Below are 22,200 nucleotides of genomic sequence, written 5' to 3' on the forward strand. Positions count from 1 at the left end.
CGTGGAATGATTTTCCCAGCCCTATCCTGAATGCTGAATCTCTTACCAATTTTAATCGACAGCTGAGTTCATCCTTTATTAAAAAAAAGACTTTTGTCTTTCTCTTTATTTATTCCTTCCCTTTTAGCTTTTACTTATTTAAACAAATTCCTGAAACGTTGTATTATGAGCACTTCCTTGGTCTGTTTGCCTCTTTAAAAATCACTTTATGTATTACCAAATTGTAAGACAAAATTGCTAAATGTAGATTGTTAGAATTTTATTGACTACGATTCTTATCAATTTTTTATTTTTGACTCCAGTAAGATAAAAAAATTCAATATAAGAAAAATGAAGTCAAACGTTGAGATGTTAAACATTTATTCTGTCTTTTTACAAAGCATTCTGTTGCAGCTGAATAACATGAGGAAAAATCAGCAGCCTACAGAACACTGCAAGTGAAATTGTGCCTATGCTTTTAGAAAAAAGACCACAGCAAAAACAACTAGATTAATATACATTTTAAATGAGTGTTAAAGACAAGTAAACAGTCAGAAATAAAATAGGAATGAACAAATCAATTGATAGCATTAATACAACTGAACCAGATTTCTGGCACAGAAACTGTAATTAAAACTTTAAAAACAGTAGATTAATTAAAGTTATTAAATACATTCAGTCAGTCAAGATCAGTGAATTATTTTCTTTTGTTCTTTGATTAACATTAATGACAGGCAGCATGTTTATAGGCTCCTGTCTCTTTAGCACTGAACGCACACAATGGCTCATCTGTTGATGTTCACTTAAGACAGGGGTACGCAAGTTCGGTTCTAGAGAGCTGCAGTCCTCCAGAGTTCAGCTCCAAGCCTAATCCTTACCCCTGACTTCAGACAAAAACGCCTGTGTTTATGACAGTGATCCTCAAATCTGGCTTGCGAGATCAACTTTCCTTTTAGCTCTAACCCTAATCAATTTGGAAATTTTGATCAGGTTCTATAATGGAACTGGTTTTCGATACCCAACCCAATGCATGCGCCTCTTTGGAAAAATGTCTGCCAGAGGTCTTGGAGATGAGGCCATCCCAAACATTACTGGTCATAGCATGAGCTAATTATCCAATTACTTACTGGCAAGGCATCAGAAAGTAAGATGGTAAAATGCTTTTGAGAACAGTTATGAGGTTCCTCAATTTCATGAAGAAAAAGCGGCTGCTGGTAGCCAGTGTAACCTGATGAGGAGAGGAGTAACGTGACTTTTTTTGGCTCATTGAAGACAACCCTCTCTGTTGCATTCTGGATCAGTTGCAAGGCTTGATAGTACATGCAGAAAGAGCCAGGAGAGCATTACAATAGTCCAGTCTGGAGAGAACAAGAGCTAGGACAAGAAGTTGGGTGGCTTGCTCTGACAGGAAGGTTCGGATCTTCCTAATGTTGTACACTATCAGGAAAATCTGCTGGACCAGGTCATTGTAGCAATGTGGTCTGTGAAGCTTAACTGATGATCCATCACAACTCCTAGGTTTCTGGCTGTCCTGCAAGCAGTTATGGTTGACAAACCCAGCTGTATAGAGAAGTTGTGATGAAACGATGGGTTAGCTGGAACCACATGCAGTTCTGTCTTAATAAGCTTGACCTGAAGGTGATGGTCATTCATCCAGTTAGAAATGTCACTCAGACAGGATTAAATGTTAGCAGCTACCGTTGGGTCAACTGGTTGGAATGAGAACTAGTTGGGAATGAGTTGGGTGTCATCAGTGTAGTGGTGATAAGAAAAGCCATGCTTCTGAATGACAGATCCTAATGTCATGTAGATGGAGAAGAGAACTGGTCCAAGTACTGAGCTTTGAGGAACCCCAGTAGCAAGTTGTTGTGACTTAGAAACATCACTCCTCCAAGACACACTGAAGGATCTGTCAGAGAGGTAGGACTTGACCCACAGGAGTGCAGTTCCAGAGATGCCCATCTTTGTGAGGATTGACAGGGGAATCTGGTGATTAACAGTGTCAAAAGCAGCAGACAGATCCAGAAATATGAGTACTGAGGATTCTGAAGCTGGATTGAAGAATATTTTCATCTCATTTACCCCCTCTTTTCCTTTTTTATTATTGTTTTACTATAGTTAAATGGCTAAATACAAATTAGAGCCATGGTATTAGATCAAGTCTCCTCATCTGGAAAATCAGATCGGAAGCCAAATTCTGCCATAAAATATCAGTTTTGCCTCCAAAACCCAGTTGTCAGAGTTTTGTCTGATTCCCAAAACCTGTAAACAAATTGTGTCTGCTACCTGTAATAAGTGTTTTGTCTGGTATCAAAAACTGCTAAGTTTATTGAACGTTTCCTACCAGTAGTAAGAACTGAACCTGTGACCTTTGGGTTGTCTGACTCTCTAACCATAAGGCCACAACTATATTGTGTGGAAAGCAGCAATGTGACCAAGACAGCACACCACACATGATCAAGATTCCATTCACAAACAACCAGAGTTCCAACTGTGGACTTGGGAAATCTTGTAAAATCTCTCGCTGTCAAACTTGACTTTAGAGCAAGTACACGCACACACACAGATAGCCCCCAAGTGGTGCTCAAGCATATGTTCTTTCGGGGTCTGACTAGATATAGCCCTTTTGCAATGTTCTACTTTAGTATTTATGGATTTTAAGTCGATTCTTGAAGATGGCTAAGGTCTCAGCTGATCGGATGGCACATCTTAGGGATGGCACAATCAAGCCGACGTTCACTTGCAGAACGCAAGCTTCTAGAGGGCACATAAGTCTGAAGTAACAAATTTAGGTAAAGGGGTGCAGAGCCAGTGGTAGTTTTGTAGGCAAACATCAATGCCTTGAATATTATGCGAGCAGCTATTGGAAGCCAGTGCAAATTGATAAACAGAGGTGTGATGTGTATTATTTTGGGCTCATTAAAAATTTATCTTGCTGCCGCGTTCTGGATTAATTGTAAAGGTTTGATAGAACTGATTGGAAGACCTGCCAAGAGGGCATCGCAATAGTCCAGCCTGGACAGAACAAGAGCTTGAACAAGGAGTTGTGCAGCATGTTCTGAAAGAAAGGGCTTGATCTTCTTGATGTTGAATAAAGCAAATCTGCAGGATCGGACAGTTTTAGCAATGTGGTCTGAGAAAGTCAGCTGATCATCAATCATAACTCCAAGGCTTCTGGCTGTTTTTGAAGGAGTTATGGTTGATGTGCCTAACTTGATGGTGAAATTGTGATGAAACGATGGGTTTGCTGGAATCACAAGCAGTTCTGTCTTGGCAAGGTTGAGTTGAAGGTGATGGTCAATCATCCAGCAAGGAATGTCAAAAAGTAGCATGGAAACTTTTCTGAAGAATATCAGACTACAACTGAATGTTTATATTTTTCTTCCAGTATATTATTGAGTCTGCTACTGTGCTTTCTCTCCTGTTGCATCTCCATTCTCCTCTTTGTGTCAGTATTCAGCATGTGCCTGTGTTGTTTACAGACTTTGCAATATTTACACACAAATTACATTTGAAAAGGAGTGCAGAGCAGTTTTCTTGCAAGTCTTGCAAGTACTTTTCAGTGGGCAAAGATTTAAAAAAAAATTTCTTTGTATTGGTCTTAAGTTATATTCAAATTTTCTGAGATACTGAATTTGGGATTTTCCTTAGTTGTTAGCTATAATCATCAAAATTAAAAGAAATAAACATTTGAAATATATCAGTCTGTGTGTATTGAATGAATATAAGTTTCACTTTTTGGACGGAATTAGTGAAATAAATCAACTTTTTGATTATATTCTAATTATATGACCAGATATTTTATTCAGACTCGGAAGGCAAGAACATCACGGAGCGCTAAACACTCCTGCAATGTGTGTTTCATTCATACTCAAGGCCGGAGGACACTCTTGTGCAGAAAGTCATATCAGGAGATACCCAATATGGACAAAAGCGTCCAGCTATCGCTGTATGGAAACAGTAGTTTTCACAGAAAAACAGAAACTTTTGGAAACACTAAGACATTAAACATACAAGTGCAACAATATGTTTTTTCAAGTCATCTCCAGCAGATGATAAAGTATAGGAACAATGCAGTGCTAATTGACATAGCATTTATTACAGTATAGAAATTATTTTGCCTTATGTGATAATTTTTTGTAGTATATAAACAATTCATTATTATTTGTTTTTGTCCAGCAGTTATAGATTTCTAAGCCAATTAAGCTAGAAATTAGAGAAAAATTTAAATTGCCTATAGTATCCACTACCAGTCAACCGTTTTTGAACAGTAAGCTCCTTAATGTTTTTAAAGAAGTCTCTTCTGTTCACCAAGCCTGCATTTATTTGATCCAAAGAACAGCAAAACAGTAACATTTAGAAATATTTTTACTAGCCCATTTAAAATAACTGTTTCTATTTGAACAATTTTCAAAATATAATTTGAGATTTCTGATTTGCTTCTAAAAAATATTTTATAAAAAAATTATCATTTTTATGATATTTTATTATGATAATGTTGTAAAAGATTTTTATTTCAAATAAATGCTGATCTTTGGATCTTTCTATTCATCAAATAATACTGAAAAAAAAGTACTTATCTGTTTTAAATATTGATAATCAGCAAATCAGCATATTAGAATGATTTTTGAAGTATGTGACACTGAAGACTGGAGTAATGATGCTGAAAATACAGCTGCACATCACAGAAATAAATTACATTTTAAAATATATTCAAACAGAAAACAGTTATTTTAAATAGTAAATATATTTCACAATATTACTGCTTTTGCTGTACTTTGGATCAAATAAATGCAGGCTTGGTGAGCAGAAGAGACTTCTTTAAAAATGTTTATATATATATATATATATATATATATATATATATATATATACACTTGAAGTCCAAGTCCTTCGATGCTTCGATGCTTCACCCTTCCTCAGATCTGTGCCTCAATACAATCCTGTCTCAGAGGTCAACAGACAATTCATTGGACTTCATGGTTTGGTTTGTGCTCTGATATGCACTGTTAACTGTGTGACCTTATATATAGACAGGTGTGTGTCTTACCAAATCATGATGCAGAAACATCTCAAGGATGATCAGTGGAAACAGGATGCAACTGAGCTCAGTTTTGAGTTTGAGTGTTGTTGTTTTTTTTGTGTGCAAAATTTGACATTTGCAAAGTTTAAAAAACAAAAACCAACAACAAAACCTTATTTCATGTTTTCATTGTGGGGTATTGTTTGTAGAATTGTGAAGAAAATTATGAATTTAATCAATTTTGGAATAAGGCTGTAACATGCCAAAATGTGGAAAAAGTGAAGCGCTGTGAATACTTTCAACATGCACAGTACAACATAATCTGTGAAACATGGTGGAAACATTTTATCCTACCCGAAAGATTTTCCTACCAGGGTTAACTGCACATGTGCACATCAATATCGCGTCCTTTTTCTCATGCTAAACAACGATGTATAATCTATTTGCATTAAGGGTAGGGTTAGGGTAGGTGTATTTATTGTTGGTTTTCTGTAACTGAAACCTTTCTAGCTTTAACCGCGAATATAACACATTATTACTGTATTTGCATTACCGTAAGGTATGTTTAGGGTTGTGGTAGGTGTAAAAATAAATAAACCATAATTTTAGAGGTAGAATTTTTCATTGTCGAATTGTACTACCAACTGTTTTAATGGTAGGTAGCAAAATCTGGCAGGATAGGACACACCAAACCAACAGTCGGCCAATGTCAGGCCATTGGTGAGCGTCTGTTAAGCTACTTTTGGTGGTGTGATCAATCTCACTGGGCTCATGTCGGCAGTGTATTGAATTGGCATCGTGAGATTGAGAACTCTGATTGGATGTTAAGTTTAGCAAGCAAGTCTCTGCACAAGAATTAAAGTGAAACTGATGTAAATGATATAGAGAGTAATCGGCTGTAATCTCTGCAGTTGTTTCAAGCTCAGTTTTATTGGTGCAGATAAAGCCAACATGAGGCGACAACACCATCGGCTTTCATCGCAACTATTTCTTTGGAACAAGGCTTGATCCGCCCTTTAGGAAGTAAGCCCCGTTCATACCAAGTATCATAACTATAAAGATAACGATAAAGACATAGTTTTAAAAATCTTTCTCAATATTAAAGAATGGCAGAGTCCACACCAAAGTTTTTTTTTTTTTTTTTCAGCTGATGAACAATACAAACACTGATATCCAATCAGAAACAATCCTGCAATAACGAGCTTGAGAATTTAAAGTGGCAGACTAGCGTGTGCTAAACTGACGACATCATTCACTTATGTGGAAGCTAATATCATTATCTTATAGTTATTGTTTCTGACACTAGAGAGCAATGAGATTTCATTACAAAAGGTAATTTAAGGAATTAGATTTACTTAATTATTTAGTAAATCAATGTTATTGCTAATATTAATGTACTTGTTCATTATTGTGTCAGTGTTTTATTTCGCAAGAACAACAAAGTGAAGAAACGTGCTCTGTAGAGCAGTTTGTCCATTTAGGGCTACCATAGAAACATGGTGGTGACTTCCATGTAAGGGGACCTGTGCTGTATGTAGTTAGAAATAACTCAATCTAATGTAATAAAAACATAACGGTTCATTAAGAAACCTCTGAAAACATATATACATATATTATATTGCATTTCTGTCAATAGATAATTCTAATCATTACATATTGCACCTTTAATGATTAATCATTTATGCTTTTGTAATCCTGTTATGTAATTCTAACTCAAGACATTAAAAACATTTACCTGGGTATTGTTCAACTTAAAAATGAAAGAAATAATGCAATTATTTTTTATATAGTGTTCTTTTATTCATAACTTTTCATTTACAATGAGGAATTTAACAGGAAATGGAAATTTATTCATCTAAAACAGGGTTGGGCAACTTCGGTCCTGAAGGGCCACTGTCAAGCAGAGTTTAGCCCCAAACCTGATGAAACACACCTGCCTGTAGCTTTCTAGTGATCTTGAAGTCAATCGAGTCAGGTCACCTTTATTTATAGTGCTTTTAGTAGAAACTTTACAGTATTAAGTAATGCAAAATGACAATATTAAACACTCAATTTAAGCAGTTAATTATTGAATTCAATGATGTCATCATCCAACTCGTTGTTTAAATAGTATCTGTGCAATCAAGTCAACGATATCACTGGAAATAAAGTGTCAAGCCAGCCTCGACAGTGGCAAGGAACCAAAAATCCAACAGTGACAGAATGGAGAAAAAAAGACTTGTTCAGGTGTGTTTGATTAGGGCTGGAGCTAAACTCTGCAGGACAGTGACCTTTATAAGGAAACAGCCAAGTGAACAAAAGTGCATAAGTGTTATAATACATTAATAACAATGAAATGTGCAGTTTATATTATATATATATATATATATATATATATATATATATATATATATATATAATTTTTTTTTTTTTTTATACATGATTTCCTATTATTTTTATTCACAATTTCTAGTATTTGTACAGGCTTTATTTTGTTTAATTTCAATGCAGTAATAATTAAAGGGTTAGTTCTGCCAAAAATGAAAATTAAGCCACAGACTACTCACCCTAGGGGTGCGCGATAAGTATTGTCTGATAATTAATGTGCATCTTGTCAGTAAAGCCAGTTCTCTAATCAGCGGTAAATTCCATCAGGTGTGTGATTTCATAGAGCAGCTGTTACTACACAGAGCCGTTGTTAACTGAGAAGATGTGCAAATAAACGCTGATAATGAATGTGGATTTACGCAGCTTCTCAGTTTTTATCGCGCACCCTTAACTCACCCTGAAGTCATCCCAGGTGTACTTTCTTCTTTCAGACAAATTCAGTTGGAGTTCAGTTGGAGTGCGGGTGTTGCACTCCATCGGTTCATGAGAAGTTTAATAAAAACCTCATCCATTAAGAAAAAAGTGTCTCGCTCCGGGGGGTGAACAAAGGCCCCCTGTAGCAAATCGATGCATTTTTGTAAGAAAAATATCCATATTCAAAACATAATCACTTTAATCTAGCTTGCACTCACAGTTGTAAACGAAGCAGTTTCGGGGGAATGAGGTCGGCTTTGTGCATGCGCCGCTCAGAAGCAAACGCAGCGGACAGATCAATACAAAACAAAGGTCACTAATTAGTATTTGTAAAGAATGTCAGAGGATTTTGATATAACACAGAAGGCGACCCCGCAATGTTCCGGCAATATGCTGGGTCAGACGTGCAGTGTGAAAGGGGCTTATTAAACTTCTCATGGACCGATGAAATGCAACACCCTCTGAATTGCATCTAACAGCTTGAAATATCAAAGACAATTTTTCATACAGGATTTTTAATATACACCTAGGGTGACTTCAAGGTCATTTATTTAAATTAATTTATTGGGTAATTTCATTTTTGGGTGAACTAACCATTTAACAATTCTTTGATTTGTTACATGATAGAAATAAAGTTTCTTAAGGGTCAAGATCAAGTTATCTGCATCTCTGTGCTCCATCAAGCCACTCCCATAATAGCGGTCTTCACTCAAATTAATGCACGGCTCAGATTAGCTGTATATCATGTGTGTAAGACTCCAATACAATTTTAGAGTAATTGTTTCATCACTTATAAATATTTAAATCTTAGTATTACTAGAGTCTAGAGTACTAGAGTCTATAGTATTATTGACTAGACAACATTAAATAACATTATTTATTTACTCAGTAGGGCACTCTTGTAATAAATTAGCAGTGGCTGGAACATATTTTAAGTATCAATTATGCTTAAAAGAATGCAATCTAATCCTGTTTATATGAAATAAGCAGGATTAATTGTACAAATGTATTGCTATGACAGCAACTCTGGGTTGATCTTCAAAGAACAAAATAATCCAAGATCAAGTGAAAATAATCGACAATAAAATCCAGCTAAATCCAAGACACTGAACGATTTTAGCAATCCTATAAGATCATTGCATGTTACACTGTGTGACATGGATCTAATAAACTTGGCTATGATGTGTGTAGACTGTACGATAATGACACCTGTTGACCACAATACGATACGACGCATGTTAATATAGAAAAACAAAACAATCAGCTTGATCACAGAAATCACCACAATTGTTTCACATTGCTGTTCTTTTGTCTGGGACAGCTGTTTCAGGCTATAGCAATGTAGGAAGAAGAGCCTCAGGACAAAACTTGCCCATCCCTGATCTACAATTTTTTTGAGGTGTTAAACGGAATCAAAAATAAACCAAACCACATTCCCAACTCAACACATTTTGCATGTCTTTGAATGTAATGAGTTGAATCAGGAGTTTGATTAAGAGAGGCATGCAAATGTGCTCTAGTTGGGAACCAATACTCTTTACAATAAAAATGTATTGTGTACATATACATACTTTCTGGTAACAATTTAAATTGATTAAATATTTAAAAACTCTTTTGCACAAAGAACAAAAATAAAGTCTCAGAATATCTGTATGATTTTTTTTTTTTTAACACTACTTCTAATTCAATTCTCCGGAGGGAATGTGCAGGCGATTTCTGAAAATGTTCCACTTTGAAAACCTTTCTATATTCAGAACACAGCAGTTTTATTTTCACATTTAATTTGCATATGACGTTTCAGGTCTTTTGGATACGTGAAACTCTTCTCACACTGAAGACACTTGTATGGTTTCTCTCCGGTGTGAACCCTCATGTGAATGTGAAGGTTTCCTTTAACTGTAAAACCTTTTCCACACTCTTGGCAGGTGAAAGGCTTCTCTCCTGTGTGAACCTTTATGTGATTCTCAAGGTTTGATTTGCTTTTACAAGTCTTTCCACAGAAATAGCACATGAAAGGCTTATCCCCGATGTGAATGACTACATGCTTCTTAAGGAGATTACAATCTGTGAAACTCTTTCCACACTCGTGACATGTTAAACTGTTCTCTCTTAAATGAATCCTGATGTGGTAATTAAGCGTTTCTTTACGTCCAAAACTCTTTCCACACTGGTCACAAATGAATGGCTTCTCACCAGTGTGAATCTTCATGTGAGTATTAAGATTGCCCTTTCGTGAGAAGCCATTCCCACACACTTTGCAGCTGTAAGGGCTCTCTCCAGTGTGAACTCTCACGTGGGAATCGAGAGTTTCTTTACGTCTGAAACTCTTTCCACACTGTTCACACGTGAACGGCTGCTCTCCGGTGTGAATTCTCATGTGAGTCTTAAGATTTCCTTTATGTGAGAAGCTCTTCCCACACAGTTTGCAGGTGAACGGAGTTTCTCCAGTGTGATCTCTCATGTGGGCATTAAGGGTTGCTTTATATTTGAAACATGTTCCACACTGAGCACACATGAATGGCTTCTCTTCATTGTGAATCTTCATGTGATTCTTGTGGCTTACTTTATGAACAAAACGCTTTCCGCAGTGATGGCATGAGTAAGGCTTCTCTCCAGAGTGAACTCTCATGTGAGTATTGAGGTTTTTTTTGAAACGGAAAATCCTTCCACACTGATGACATCTAAAATGGGTCTCTTCCGAGTGGACCCTCTTGTGGGAATTAAGGATTTCCTTACATCTGAATCGCTTTCCACACTGACCACATACAAATGGCTTCTCTCCAGTGTGAATTGTCATGTGAATCTTAAGACTTTCTTTTCGTGAGAAGCTCCTCCCACACAGTTTGCAGGCGAATGGCTTCTCTCCAGTGTGACTTCTAATGTGGACTTTAAGGTTTGCTTTTTGAGTGAAACGTTTTCCACATTGTGGGCAGATGAAAGAACATTTCGATTTGGTTATCTTAGTCTTTTTTTGTGAGGAAATATTTTTAGTCTGTATTGATTGTTCTTCGGTCATGAAATTATGTGTCTGGTCTTTCTCTTCCGTTTCATTCAGTTCTTCACTTTCCTCTTTAGGGATCATCAGGTCTAAAATGAAACAGGGCGAACACATTTTTTAGAAATTACATAGACCAAGTTTTCATAATATGAAAACATCAAAACCAACATGAATGCTCAATCCTAAGAACCTTGTCTCAATATTGTTAACAACTCACTTTCTTGACCCAGGAGTCCTTGTTTATTATATGCCAATTCCAAATGTATGTCTAAAATATTAGAAAAACAATGTTGTCTCAACTATGCACAGTTTTGCATAGTTCTGAACAATGTCATTCAGGATTAAGCCGCATCATTGCTCATGAACTGTGTTTATACAAGTTGTTTCTTTTCTAGTGCTATTAGACCTTTTGACAGCAAAGATCACAACACCTGTCATCTATAGCTACCAATTTGTGTGAATTTAGGAGTATGGAGTGCATCAGGGCTCTGTATCAGGCCCACTTATTAAGATTATTTTTTTTAATGACATGGCAATGATTTGGAGTCTTACATTATCTCACAATCTGAGAAAAAAAATTGCATAAAACTTTAAGCAGTAATCAGCAATTACTTTTATATTTATTGCTAAAGATAAGAGGATGTAAGCAGAGTGGAGTGGCAACAATTTTCCCCCGGACTTCAATCATTCAATAATCACTCCGCTCTGGGTTTACCATTTCCCGCTCCTAACTGAATTGATCACAAACACTGCTCTGCCTTCGCTCCATGGCGATATTTGCTAAAGTATTTAAGCATGTTTTTAAATATCACAAAGTTCTGTTCAGAACTGACTTAAATTAAATGAAAAATAAATACAAAATACTATAGTTATAGTTTTAACTTGGTTTATTTGAACACTAAATTTTTTAAACACTACACACTATTTTTTGTAATTTAATTTAAAAAAAGCAAACTTTATTCTAGATTCACTGCACACAAACTGAAATATTTCAAGAGTTTTTCTTTTTTATTATTCTGATGGTTACAACTTACAGCTTAGTAAAATTAAACAATTAGTATCTTAAAAAAAATAGAATCTTAGATTTTGAGCTTGATTAGTTTGATTAATATTGAGCATAAATAATTGGTACCTCTTGGGCTGGTTCAGAACATGCAACCACTATTATGGGAAAGACTACTGACTTGAAAGTTGTCCAGAAGAGAATCATCAACACCCTCCAAAAGGAGGGTAAGACACAGAAGGTCATTGCTGAAAGGGCTGGCTGTTCACAGAGTGCTGTATCAAAATATATTCATAGACAGCTGAATGGAAGGAAAAAGTGTGGTAGTAAAAGGTGCACAAGCAACAGCCTTAGGAAGATTGTCAGAACTTGGGAGTCGATTCAAGAACTTGGGAGAGCTTCACAAGGAGTGGACTGAAGGCAGAGTCAGCGAATCAAGAGTCACCACACTGAGACGTCTTCAGAAAAAGGGCTACAGCTGTCACAATCATAGAACCAAGCCAGAAGTATTTCACCTGGGGTAAGGAAAAAAAGTAACTGGACTGTTGCTCTGTGGTCCACAGTCCTCTTTCAGATGAAAGTAAATTTATCATTTCATTTTGAAATCATTTTGGAGCACTTCATGCTTCCATCTGCTGACAAGCTTTATGGAGATGCTGATTTAATTTTGCAGCAGGACATTAGCACCTGCCCACAGACCAAAACCACTTCCAAGTGGTTTGATGACCATGATATTACTGTGCTTGATTGGCCAGCCTAGACTCCATAAAGTTGGTCAGCAGTATACCTTGAACGACAGAAAATTGAAACAGGTAAATTTAGCTCAAAGGGAATCATATAAGATTTTAAAGGGAATTTGAACAGAATCACTGTATCACGTCTGATCACTGAGACAGCCAGCGATTCATTGAACAAGCCGTATTACATCAACTCATTAATATCCAAAGTAAAGTGAAAACACTATTAATTAGCACAGTAACACACAAAACACAAGATACTTCTCTTTTCGATATGAATAAGGCTTTATTAGATAAATCTAAGACATATGAACTACTCTAACTCACAAGCACACGCGCTCACACATTCACACAAGTTGCGGGAAGATAGAAAGTTAGGAAAGAATGAGTTTAAGAGACTGAAATTAGTTCAAGAGAATGAAAATGTGAAATCCCAAGTTTACAGCAGTACGTGAAATTGCATAGACACGAACAGCCATCAATCACTTAATTAACCCTCGCATTGAGTTCCTCAATGAGGTTAAAATTATATTAGATACATCAGTATAGATGTGAGACTGGAGATAAGTTACTTGGGTAGCCTGTGTAATGGGGTTCCCTTTGTTGTCATTGAAAGGGGGTTTCCTGAGGTTGCTGATTGGCTGGAAGTTCAATAGTCATTGAAGTGACGTCTTGAGAAGCCTGTGGTTGGGCGTTGGCTGTAGATGCGGAGTTGTGGGCTGATTGAAGTTGAACGGGCACTCGAGGTCAGACTCAGAGACAGCATTACAAAACAACTCAGAACACGAAACTCTCAAATGGAAAAGAAAAGAAACTAAAGTAAAAGAATAGAAGTGACGTTTGATGAGACTAGGTGGTGTTTCTTCTCATCGTGACGAAATAGCTGCAGACGTGCAGGCCAAATCATGCTGGAACAGCGCTCAAAGAATGCTAAAAGTGATGACTAAAAGCATGACTAATAGCAAAAGCTAAGAAGCAAAAGCTGAAAGCAACATTTGATGGTGTCCTGAGTATTTAAACTGGCCTTTTGGCCACACCTCAAATGTTGTCTTGGACAATTAGATATTGTCTTTGCTCGGGGTGTCATATATCATATTTCATCTTATCAGCACGTGGTCGGAATTTTCTCGCTCTTGCAGTGTATCATTTTGGAAATGATTCCTAAAACAAGAATATGATACATTATAACAAATATCTGATGGTCAGAAACGTTTCAAGCAAGCAGATTGAAACACACATGCTAAACATGAATATCAATCCTTAAAGGTCCCGTTCTTCATGATCCCATGTTTTAAACTTTAGTTAGTGTGTAATGTTGTTGTTAGAGTATAAATAATATCTGTAAAATTGTAAAGCTCAAAGTTCAATGCCAAACGAGATATTTGATTTAACAGAATTCGCCTACAAAAAACGACCCGTTTAGGCTACATCCCTCTAGTTCCTGCAGTAATGACGTCACTAAAACAGTTTTTTGACTAACCTCCGCCCACATGAATACACAAAAAAGGGGGGCGTGGCCTTGTTGCGCTCTGACGGAGAAGAGGAAGAGTTGCGTTTGTGTTTGTTGCTAAGTCGTCGAAACGCTGTTATTTTCAGTTTGGGCTTCCCAGGGACGCTGTACTTGGAGATTAATGGTTACAATTAATGTTTAACTCGATTCCCGAAAATTATAATCCACATGTACAACTATGAGCAGCACATTTTGCTGAGGACAGCCTCCTCAATCTCAATCAGTTTAATGCCGGATTCGCACAAAGATTATTCTTGAAAGATGGAGCAGTTCCCTCTTTGTCTGGAGAAGGCGTTGTTTATGGACCACAACCGGTAAGTGTATTTTATTATTTAAGTTGGTGAGTTTAACAGTTTCTGTAACTTATTACACAAAGGGCAAGGCTGTTGTGTTGTGCTTTGTTAACTAGATGTTAGGGCTGTGCAAAAAAATTTAATGTGATTTTCATGCGCATCTCTTCTATCACTGTCTATGGTTCAGATCAGTATTGCCAGGTTTTCAAAACAAATCCTGCCCACTTGCTTCTTAAAACTAGTCCAATCGCATTTCCAGGAGGCCAGTGTTCACTCAGCTGGTGTCGAATCACAGCACAGGAACCGCTGGCACAATCAGATCTCGTTACCTATTTCTGAAGGAGGGACTTTATAGAACAAGGAAGTCATCAGCCCGTTTTTATGACAGTGAAAACAGCGGTATACAGATAGGTGAATTGTGTGAAAAATACTGTTTTTTTAAACTCGAAACATGAACACGTTATATTGCACACTGTAAACACAATCAAAGCTTCAAAAAAGCATCAAAAATGGGACCTTTAAGTTATTTAATAGTTATTAAAAAGGCATACACAATAAGTGATTAGAAAATTTATAGTCCAATGTGTGGGTTACATATTAATGAATATGGAGTTAAACAAACTGATATTCATTCAGAGGTCTTTTTGAGTTCAGTTTGGTGCATCTATAAAAGACAGTTTTTGTGCCATTCTTTCACATAAGGATGTTCTGTGGAGACCAGAGGTTAAAAGGTCCCCTTAGGAATTTCAGTCTTCTAGTCTCCTAGGTGGGGGAATTCTTGTCATCACGATTACTATCATGGGTTTGCATGTGATGGTCAGGCTGTGCATCTCTTTGACCATTAATCTGGATTACTTGCTCCAGATTTGACAATCTCTTCTCCGAATTGAAATTGTCAATAATTGTTCTAGTGGTGTTAATGTTGAAAGCTGTTCTGTGAAAGAGTTGGTTGGTTAGTGGACTTACTTCTGACTTGTGGCACTAGGAATTGATTTACAACATCCTGTTGCCTTTCTGAGGAATTCGGCTCCTCGTGTTTCAACCATGGTCCTGATCAAATCTTTAATTTGTTTGGTTCAGGTATGATATGCTACAGTGGACCAACAGCAGCAGATGACATGGCACCCCAAACCATCACTGATTGTGGAAACTTTACACTGGACCTCATGCAACATGGATTATGTGCCTCTCCTCTCTTCCTCCAGACTCTGGGTCCCTGATTTCCAAAGGAAATGCAAAATTTCAGAGAACATAACTTTGGACCACTCAGCAGCAGTCCAGTCATTTTTGTCTTTAGCCCAGGCGAGACGCTTCTGACGCTGTCTGATGTTCAAGAGTGTCTTGACACAAGGAAGGCGAATCTGAATCCCATGTCTTGCATACGTCTGTGTGTAGTGGTTCTTGAAGCACTGACTCCAGCTGCAGTCCACTCTTTGTGAATCTCCCCCACATTTTTTAATGGGTTTTGTTTCACAGTCCTCTCCAAGGTGCGGTTATCGCTACTGCTTGTACACTTTTCCTTCCCTTTGCCTCTCTATTAATGTGCTTGGACACAGAGCTCTGTGAACAGCAAGCCTCTTTTGCAATGACCTTTTGTGTCTTGCCCTCCTTGTGCAAGGTGTCAATGGTCGTCTTTTACACTGTCAAGTCAGCAGTCTTCCCCATGATTGAGTAGCCCACAGAACGAAGGTTTTTCTCAATGTCAAGGAAGGATCCTCAGAAGCCAGTATTTCGAGGATGCCATGTCATCGACATTCGTCGAAGGACTGTTCCAATGTCGAGGATCCTCGGAATTTCAACCAAGGACTGAGTCCTTCGTTCGAAGAATATCCCATACACAGGAAAGGATGCATATGTGTATCCTTTGCGCTCTTCACGCTCTCAAATCACCCACAATCCTATGCGCGCAGCTTTGCTATCTAAAGTTAGTTCAAAAATTCAAAAATGTCGAACGTTAACGTAGTCAGAGCGTTAATGGTTTTTATTTACGTTACCAAACATTTGTTATAACTGTAGTAAATATAAGTAAAGTTTGACGTTTAAATGCCAGTACAAATTACTACCGTATTGATATTGTAAATTATACAAATACAAATGGTTAACTGAACCGGACCTGTCATTTAACAATTGGTTGCGTCATCGGCATTTCTTTTATAAATAACTAGTTAAGTTGTCCAAGGTAATTTAATGATACCATTCACAGCATTATTCAAACGGACCTTTTCACTGACGTAATGACGCAATTACGTGCACTTGCTGGCCTGTTCCATTTACGTGTTCTCCGAATGCTAAAGAGGAGTCTCACCTAGCCTCTGAAGGAAGTGACTTGGAAGGATCAGTACTACCAAGGAAGTATCCTTGACATTGAGAAACGCCGCTAGACTGAGAGACCATTTAAAGTTATTTGCAGGTGTTTTGAGTTAATTAGCTGATTAGTGTGGCACCAGGTGTCTTCAATATTGAACCTTTTCACAATATTCACATTTTCTGAGATCCTTAATTTGCGATTTTCCATAGTTGTCAGTTATTATCATCAAAATTAAAAGAAATAAACATTTGAAATATATCAGACTCTGTGTAATGAATGAATATAATATACAAGTTTAACTTTTTAATGGAATTAGTGAAATAAATCAACTTTTTGATGATGCGCTAAATTATATGACCAACACACACACACACACACACACATATATATATATATATATATATGTAATTTTTTTTTGGGGGGGGGGGCAGACGTTATATTAGATGGAGCTTTCTAGAGCACATGTCGATTGCCTGCGTTCGCACATGCTATCAAATGGGGTATACTTTGAATGGCTGCGTGTTTGAATGTACACATATGCTAGCATATGCAAAAAAAAAAAAAAGGAAATTTTGGCCTTGAGGGCCACTCCATGTTAGCTTAAACTGCTTTTTTTTTCATTCATTTCTGTAGAGGTTGACATTTAAGAAGGATAACATGACTAAGTTCAGTTAAGAGAATGGAAACCAACCTGATTGTGTGTCAGTATCTTCTTGCTTCACACTTAATGCTCCTTCAATCTTCATGTCTTCATTCTCCTCCTTAATAAGTGCCATCTTTATAATATTCACTTGGCTCTCAGTCACTTCACCAGGAATTTTTCTGTTTGAAAACAGTGTCATATTTAAGTTGAGAAATACATAGTCACATACTAACTATTCATGTAAAAGTAAATCTGTTTATTATGGATTCACCGATGTATCAGCCATCAATATTTATTACCCAATTTCTGATTATTTTAAAGATATAAAATAATCAGCATATCAGAAATAGCATGAAAAGGGCCAATACCAATGGTTTATTAATTAACTGCATGGAGACAATGAGTTGCATGTCTGTTGCATAATCCATTTTTTTTTTTTCTTCCTCTGGGCAAAATAATAAAATGTTTGCCATTACAAAATAAAAGCTTTTTATGAGTTTGAAACCAGCAAAAACTGTCTTGGCACAGTCTGTGTTCAATGTTACCTCCTCTTCTCAGTGTGATGTTATAGCCTATGTAAAGAATGGTGATTTATGTTGAAAATGCAAGTGAAGAAAGCCTAATGTTTACAAAACAAATAATATTTTAGCATCCAAATACATCTTGAATATGTAAACATTTGGATTCACGCAGAATGAGAGAGGTACTGAGGTAGGCTTCAGTTTATTATTATTATTAATAATATTTTAATAATAAAATATGACATACAGCCTACTGATTTCGGCTGTTTTCTCCTCTCAAAACGCTTATAGTAATAGCGTTTTTTTTTTAATCATGCCACAAACTTTTTCAAATATCTTGAAATAAATAGGCAGAATTTAATGTTAAAGCACCGACACTGACAGTAATTTCTTTTGTTTAATACATTTGGTCAAAAAATAGAGAAATATTGTGCTGTACTGTATTGGCTATGACTAAGCGCAAGATAGGCTATCAGATCAAGACCCTTGAGGCAACAATACAATTTCACAATTAATAATCACAATTAATCGCATTATTGTCTGTGATTAATCGCGATTAATTGCATCATTATGCACAAAACTAATAATGCATTCAAAAGTAGTGTATTGTGCACTTTTTTTCATTTAGAAGTAGGCCTACTGCTATATGAGCAAAAGTGTAAAATCATTTGGTTTGCTAACACTTTATACAAATAAAGTGCATTTTACAGCAGTGTTCAATTTACATCGTACGAGTTAAAATATTTATTGTAGCCTAAATCTCAACTGATAACATTAATGAAATTAAATTAAATATAAAACAAGCCAGTGTTCACAGCCAGGACATTAACGTTTTCATTGAATATATTGTATAGTTTGTTATAGAAAAACAAGTTATGCTCATAACATTATAACAGGCACCTGCCTATAGAGGCCTGCACGATTGCAGGACCCATCACAGCAGAGTTCGGCACGGGACAACACTTGATGGGCGGGTAAAGACTTGTGTGTAAGGGATGCCGGAGAATAACTAGGGTGTGCTCACACTACGCAATCTTAACTTCACGTGCTATCGGAAACTTCCTATTTACAACTTATAAAGTCATGATTACGAGCTAGTTGCATTCATTTCTGTTAAAAATAACAGTGGACAGTGGTATGTGAATGTTAATGCCGGTGAACGTCTTAAGGCTGATTTATACTTCTGCGTCGAGACCTACGCTGTGGCTAAGTGTTCGTTTATTTATACTTCTATGTCATTTTCCGCGTCGATGTCCAGCACACACTCAAAGCATTAGTCTGCAGTGTCCACGGACATGTTTCTGGTGTAACCTGCAGTCCCACGACGAAAGCTGAGGAAGAAGCAGCTCGTCAGAGAAGCATTAAAGCTGTGACAGCAGCAAATATATATTAAATCATACAAAAAGGACACAACAACGGAACAGGAGAAGATGGCATTCTTTCCGTCTCCACAAGACTTGTATCACGGCAGATCAACACTGTCACAGACAACAAGTGATGAATAATGCTGTTTAGTATAATAAATGATAAAACACTTGTTCTTTGCTTTTCTTTTCTTATATATAAGCAGGTGTAACATTAAAATATATTAAAGTGCACATAAACACACACAAAACTCAAGTACATACAGAAGGAGGGGTTCTTCAGACCAATCACAGCGCTTGCTGCCTGTGTAGAACTGAGGCGCTGTTACATTCCTGGAGAGGTGCTACACCGTCGCATGAAAGTACTGCACACAAACTACAGCGTAGTTTTGAAGCAGAAGTATAAATCAACCTTTAAACTCAATAAATTCACTAAACAGAAGTTAAAGTAAAAACAGAATGATGGCGCTTTTGGCATCTGCAGTAATGATGCTTCTGCATGCATGTTTCACGTGGATTACATAATCTGAGAATATCTTTTCTATCTGAGTGGGTTCATTTGAAAGAAACATTTCTCTGTAGATTTTTAATGTCTTTAAGGCAAAGGTATACAAAGAGTTTCACGTTAATCAAAAATGTATCAAAATCATGTTTAATTAATTAAAATCATGAAATAAACTGTTTAACATCAATTTATTAAATGTTTAACAAAAATTACGTTTAGGGCCCTAAGAAATGTTATGTTTTATTGTTACCAAATTTTGTTTTAGCATGTGTAATTATTTGAAAGCTTAAAAAGTTTCATTTATTCTTACAATAGCTTATTATATTGTACGAAATATTGCATGATTATTAATTAAAAATATGGTTTTAATGATTTCAGTAGTAGTAGTATCAGTCACATTCTACTGAACAATAGCAATGTATTTCAGCCCACATGCCTTCAAATTAAACTGAACCTTTCATCAAAGAAGTCCTTAAACTAAAACAGTACCAGTTCTTGTCTTAGGACAACTCTGATTTAACTTTTTTGATCCACTTGAAATGTTGATACATATGTATATATATATATATATATATATATATATATATATATATATATATATATAATAAACAGATTGTTAAAGTGGAACTATTAAATCTATTCTTATATTAATAAATACAGATGCCAAAAATAGTTGTTAAACACAGCTTTGTTTATGTTCCATACTCAAACCAGAATTACAATTTATTTCAGAATTGTTATAATGTGGTTTTATAAGCAGCTACTGTTTTTAATTATCATAATAATTAGCCAATTAATATAATAATATTATACTGAACCCTCTATAATAATAATGATAATAGAAGCACAGTGTGCCCATATCTCTATTTATAGCTAATAACGAGTGAGATCACACATATTTTGACACCTGAATTGGGTTTATTGTTAACATCAGTATAAAGACAACTAGTATGTGTAGGATCTGACAGCTGGTTTGTAATAGTTGTCATACACGTGTTTTGTTTTTGTGACATGCACATTGACCAGAGGGTGTCGTCAGCGTACAGTGATGGGAACGCTTCGAAACGGTGAATTATGGGATTTAATAATAAAAGAAAATATTAATTCTATTGAGTCGAGTGTTTTCCGTTTCTCCCGTCAGAGGCCGAGTTCGTGTTTACGACAAACTGAAATGAAACGAAACGCAATGTTTCTGCTAAGTTACTCGCGGATGCTCACCAAATACCATCATAAATATTAAATAAAGCATTGCGATGATACATTTGAACATCCGATAATGGATAACTACTTTTCTTTTTTGCAATGTTACAACTCCTTAACGATTTAAATTAATTTAAACACTTTAAATGCATTATGAACTTAAAACAAACCTTTCTTCAGCCCAAACACAGACGCATCACACGGCGCATCCTTATGACGCAACGTCGCCAAACCAAATTAAAAGTCTTGTTCACACGCTAAAATCTAAAATTGCAGAAGTGCAAATATATATATGTGTGTGTGTGTGTGTGTGTGTGTGTGTGTGTGTGTGTGTGTGTGTGTGTGTGTGTGTGTGTGTGTGTGTGTGTGTGCAAAATACGTTATGTAATATTTGAATTAATTAAATATTCTGTTTAAGAAAATACCATAGACTGTATGGAAAATACACGTGAACGTGTTCTGCATTTTCTCATGTAAATCCATTGAACGTAAAAGTTTGATTGGCTGATGAGTCTGTCACTAATGAAAGTAAAGATAGACTGCTTCATTCAATTCAATCACTGGTAGGAAGGGTAAGGAGTTCGAGTAGGAAAAGGAAAGAGGATTGCATTATATCAAGATTGAGATAAGGGCATACAGGTCTTAACTCAACAATGCATTTAATAGGAAAACATCCTAATGGTATGTGTGACAAGTGTGGAATAAGAGAAACAGTGGAACATGTAATTATAGACTGTAGTAAATATGGAGAAGAAAGAAAGACATTAATGGGAGAAATGCAGAAGGAAGGTGATCAACTGGTAGCATTAGAGGATATTCTGAATCCGGTAGGAGGATATAGTATATTAATACAATTTCTAAAGGCAACCAAGTTAATTAATAGAATATAGGAATAATTGTTTTTTTTTTATTATTATTTTTTTATTACTATTATTAATATTATTATTATTATTATTATTATTATTATTATTATTATTATTATAATTAGCGTGGGTGGAAGGGAATTGGGCTTTTCATGGAGGAGCTGAAACACGCAGCAACATGAAGGGCACCACTCCCAACTAGCCACTATAGTGAGGATTTAAAGGGTTAGTTCGCCCAAAAATGAAAATTATGTCATTAATAACTCACACTTATGCTGTTCCAAACATGTAAGACCTCCGTTTATCTTCGGGACACAGTTTAAGATATTTTAGATTTAGTCTGAGAGCTCTCAGTCCCTCCATTGAAGCTGTGTGTACGGTCTACTGTCCATGTCCAGAAAGGTAAGAAAAACATCATCAAAGTAGTCCATGTGACATCAGAGGGTCGGTTGGAATATTTTGAAGCATTGAA

At 36.2% G+C, this 22,200-nt stretch overlaps 1 protein-coding gene across 2 annotated transcripts; it reads right to left on the bottom strand.

Moving 5' to 3' along the window:
- Window positions 1-6,739: 6,739 nt before the first annotated feature.
- LOC127970687 (gastrula zinc finger protein XlCGF26.1) lies at window positions 6,740-21,098 on the bottom strand. Of its 2 annotated transcripts, none has more exons than XM_052573373.1 (3): window positions 21,036-21,098; window positions 17,324-17,454; window positions 6,740-10,870 (listed from the first exon to the last, which is right to left on the bottom strand). In XM_052573373.1, the coding sequence occupies exons 2-3, from the start codon at window positions 17,406-17,408 to the stop codon at window positions 9,534-9,536; spliced, it is 1,422 nt and encodes a 473-aa protein (XP_052429333.1). In that variant the 5' UTR covers window positions 17,409-17,454; window positions 21,036-21,098; the 3' UTR covers window positions 6,740-9,533. The 2 variants fall into 2 exon arrangements, with proteins under 2 accessions (XP_052429333.1, XP_052429332.1); XM_052573372.1 differs by lacking the exon at window positions 21,036-21,098 and adding an exon at window positions 19,425-19,770.
- Between the last annotated feature and the right edge of the window lie 1,102 nt (window positions 21,099-22,200).

Source organism: Carassius gibelio, chromosome B13 (genome assembly GCF_023724105.1).
Source record: "Carassius gibelio isolate Cgi1373 ecotype wild population from Czech Republic chromosome B13, carGib1.2-hapl.c, whole genome shotgun sequence".
In the NCBI taxonomy this organism is placed as follows: domain Eukaryota; kingdom Metazoa; phylum Chordata; class Actinopteri; order Cypriniformes; family Cyprinidae; genus Carassius; species Carassius gibelio.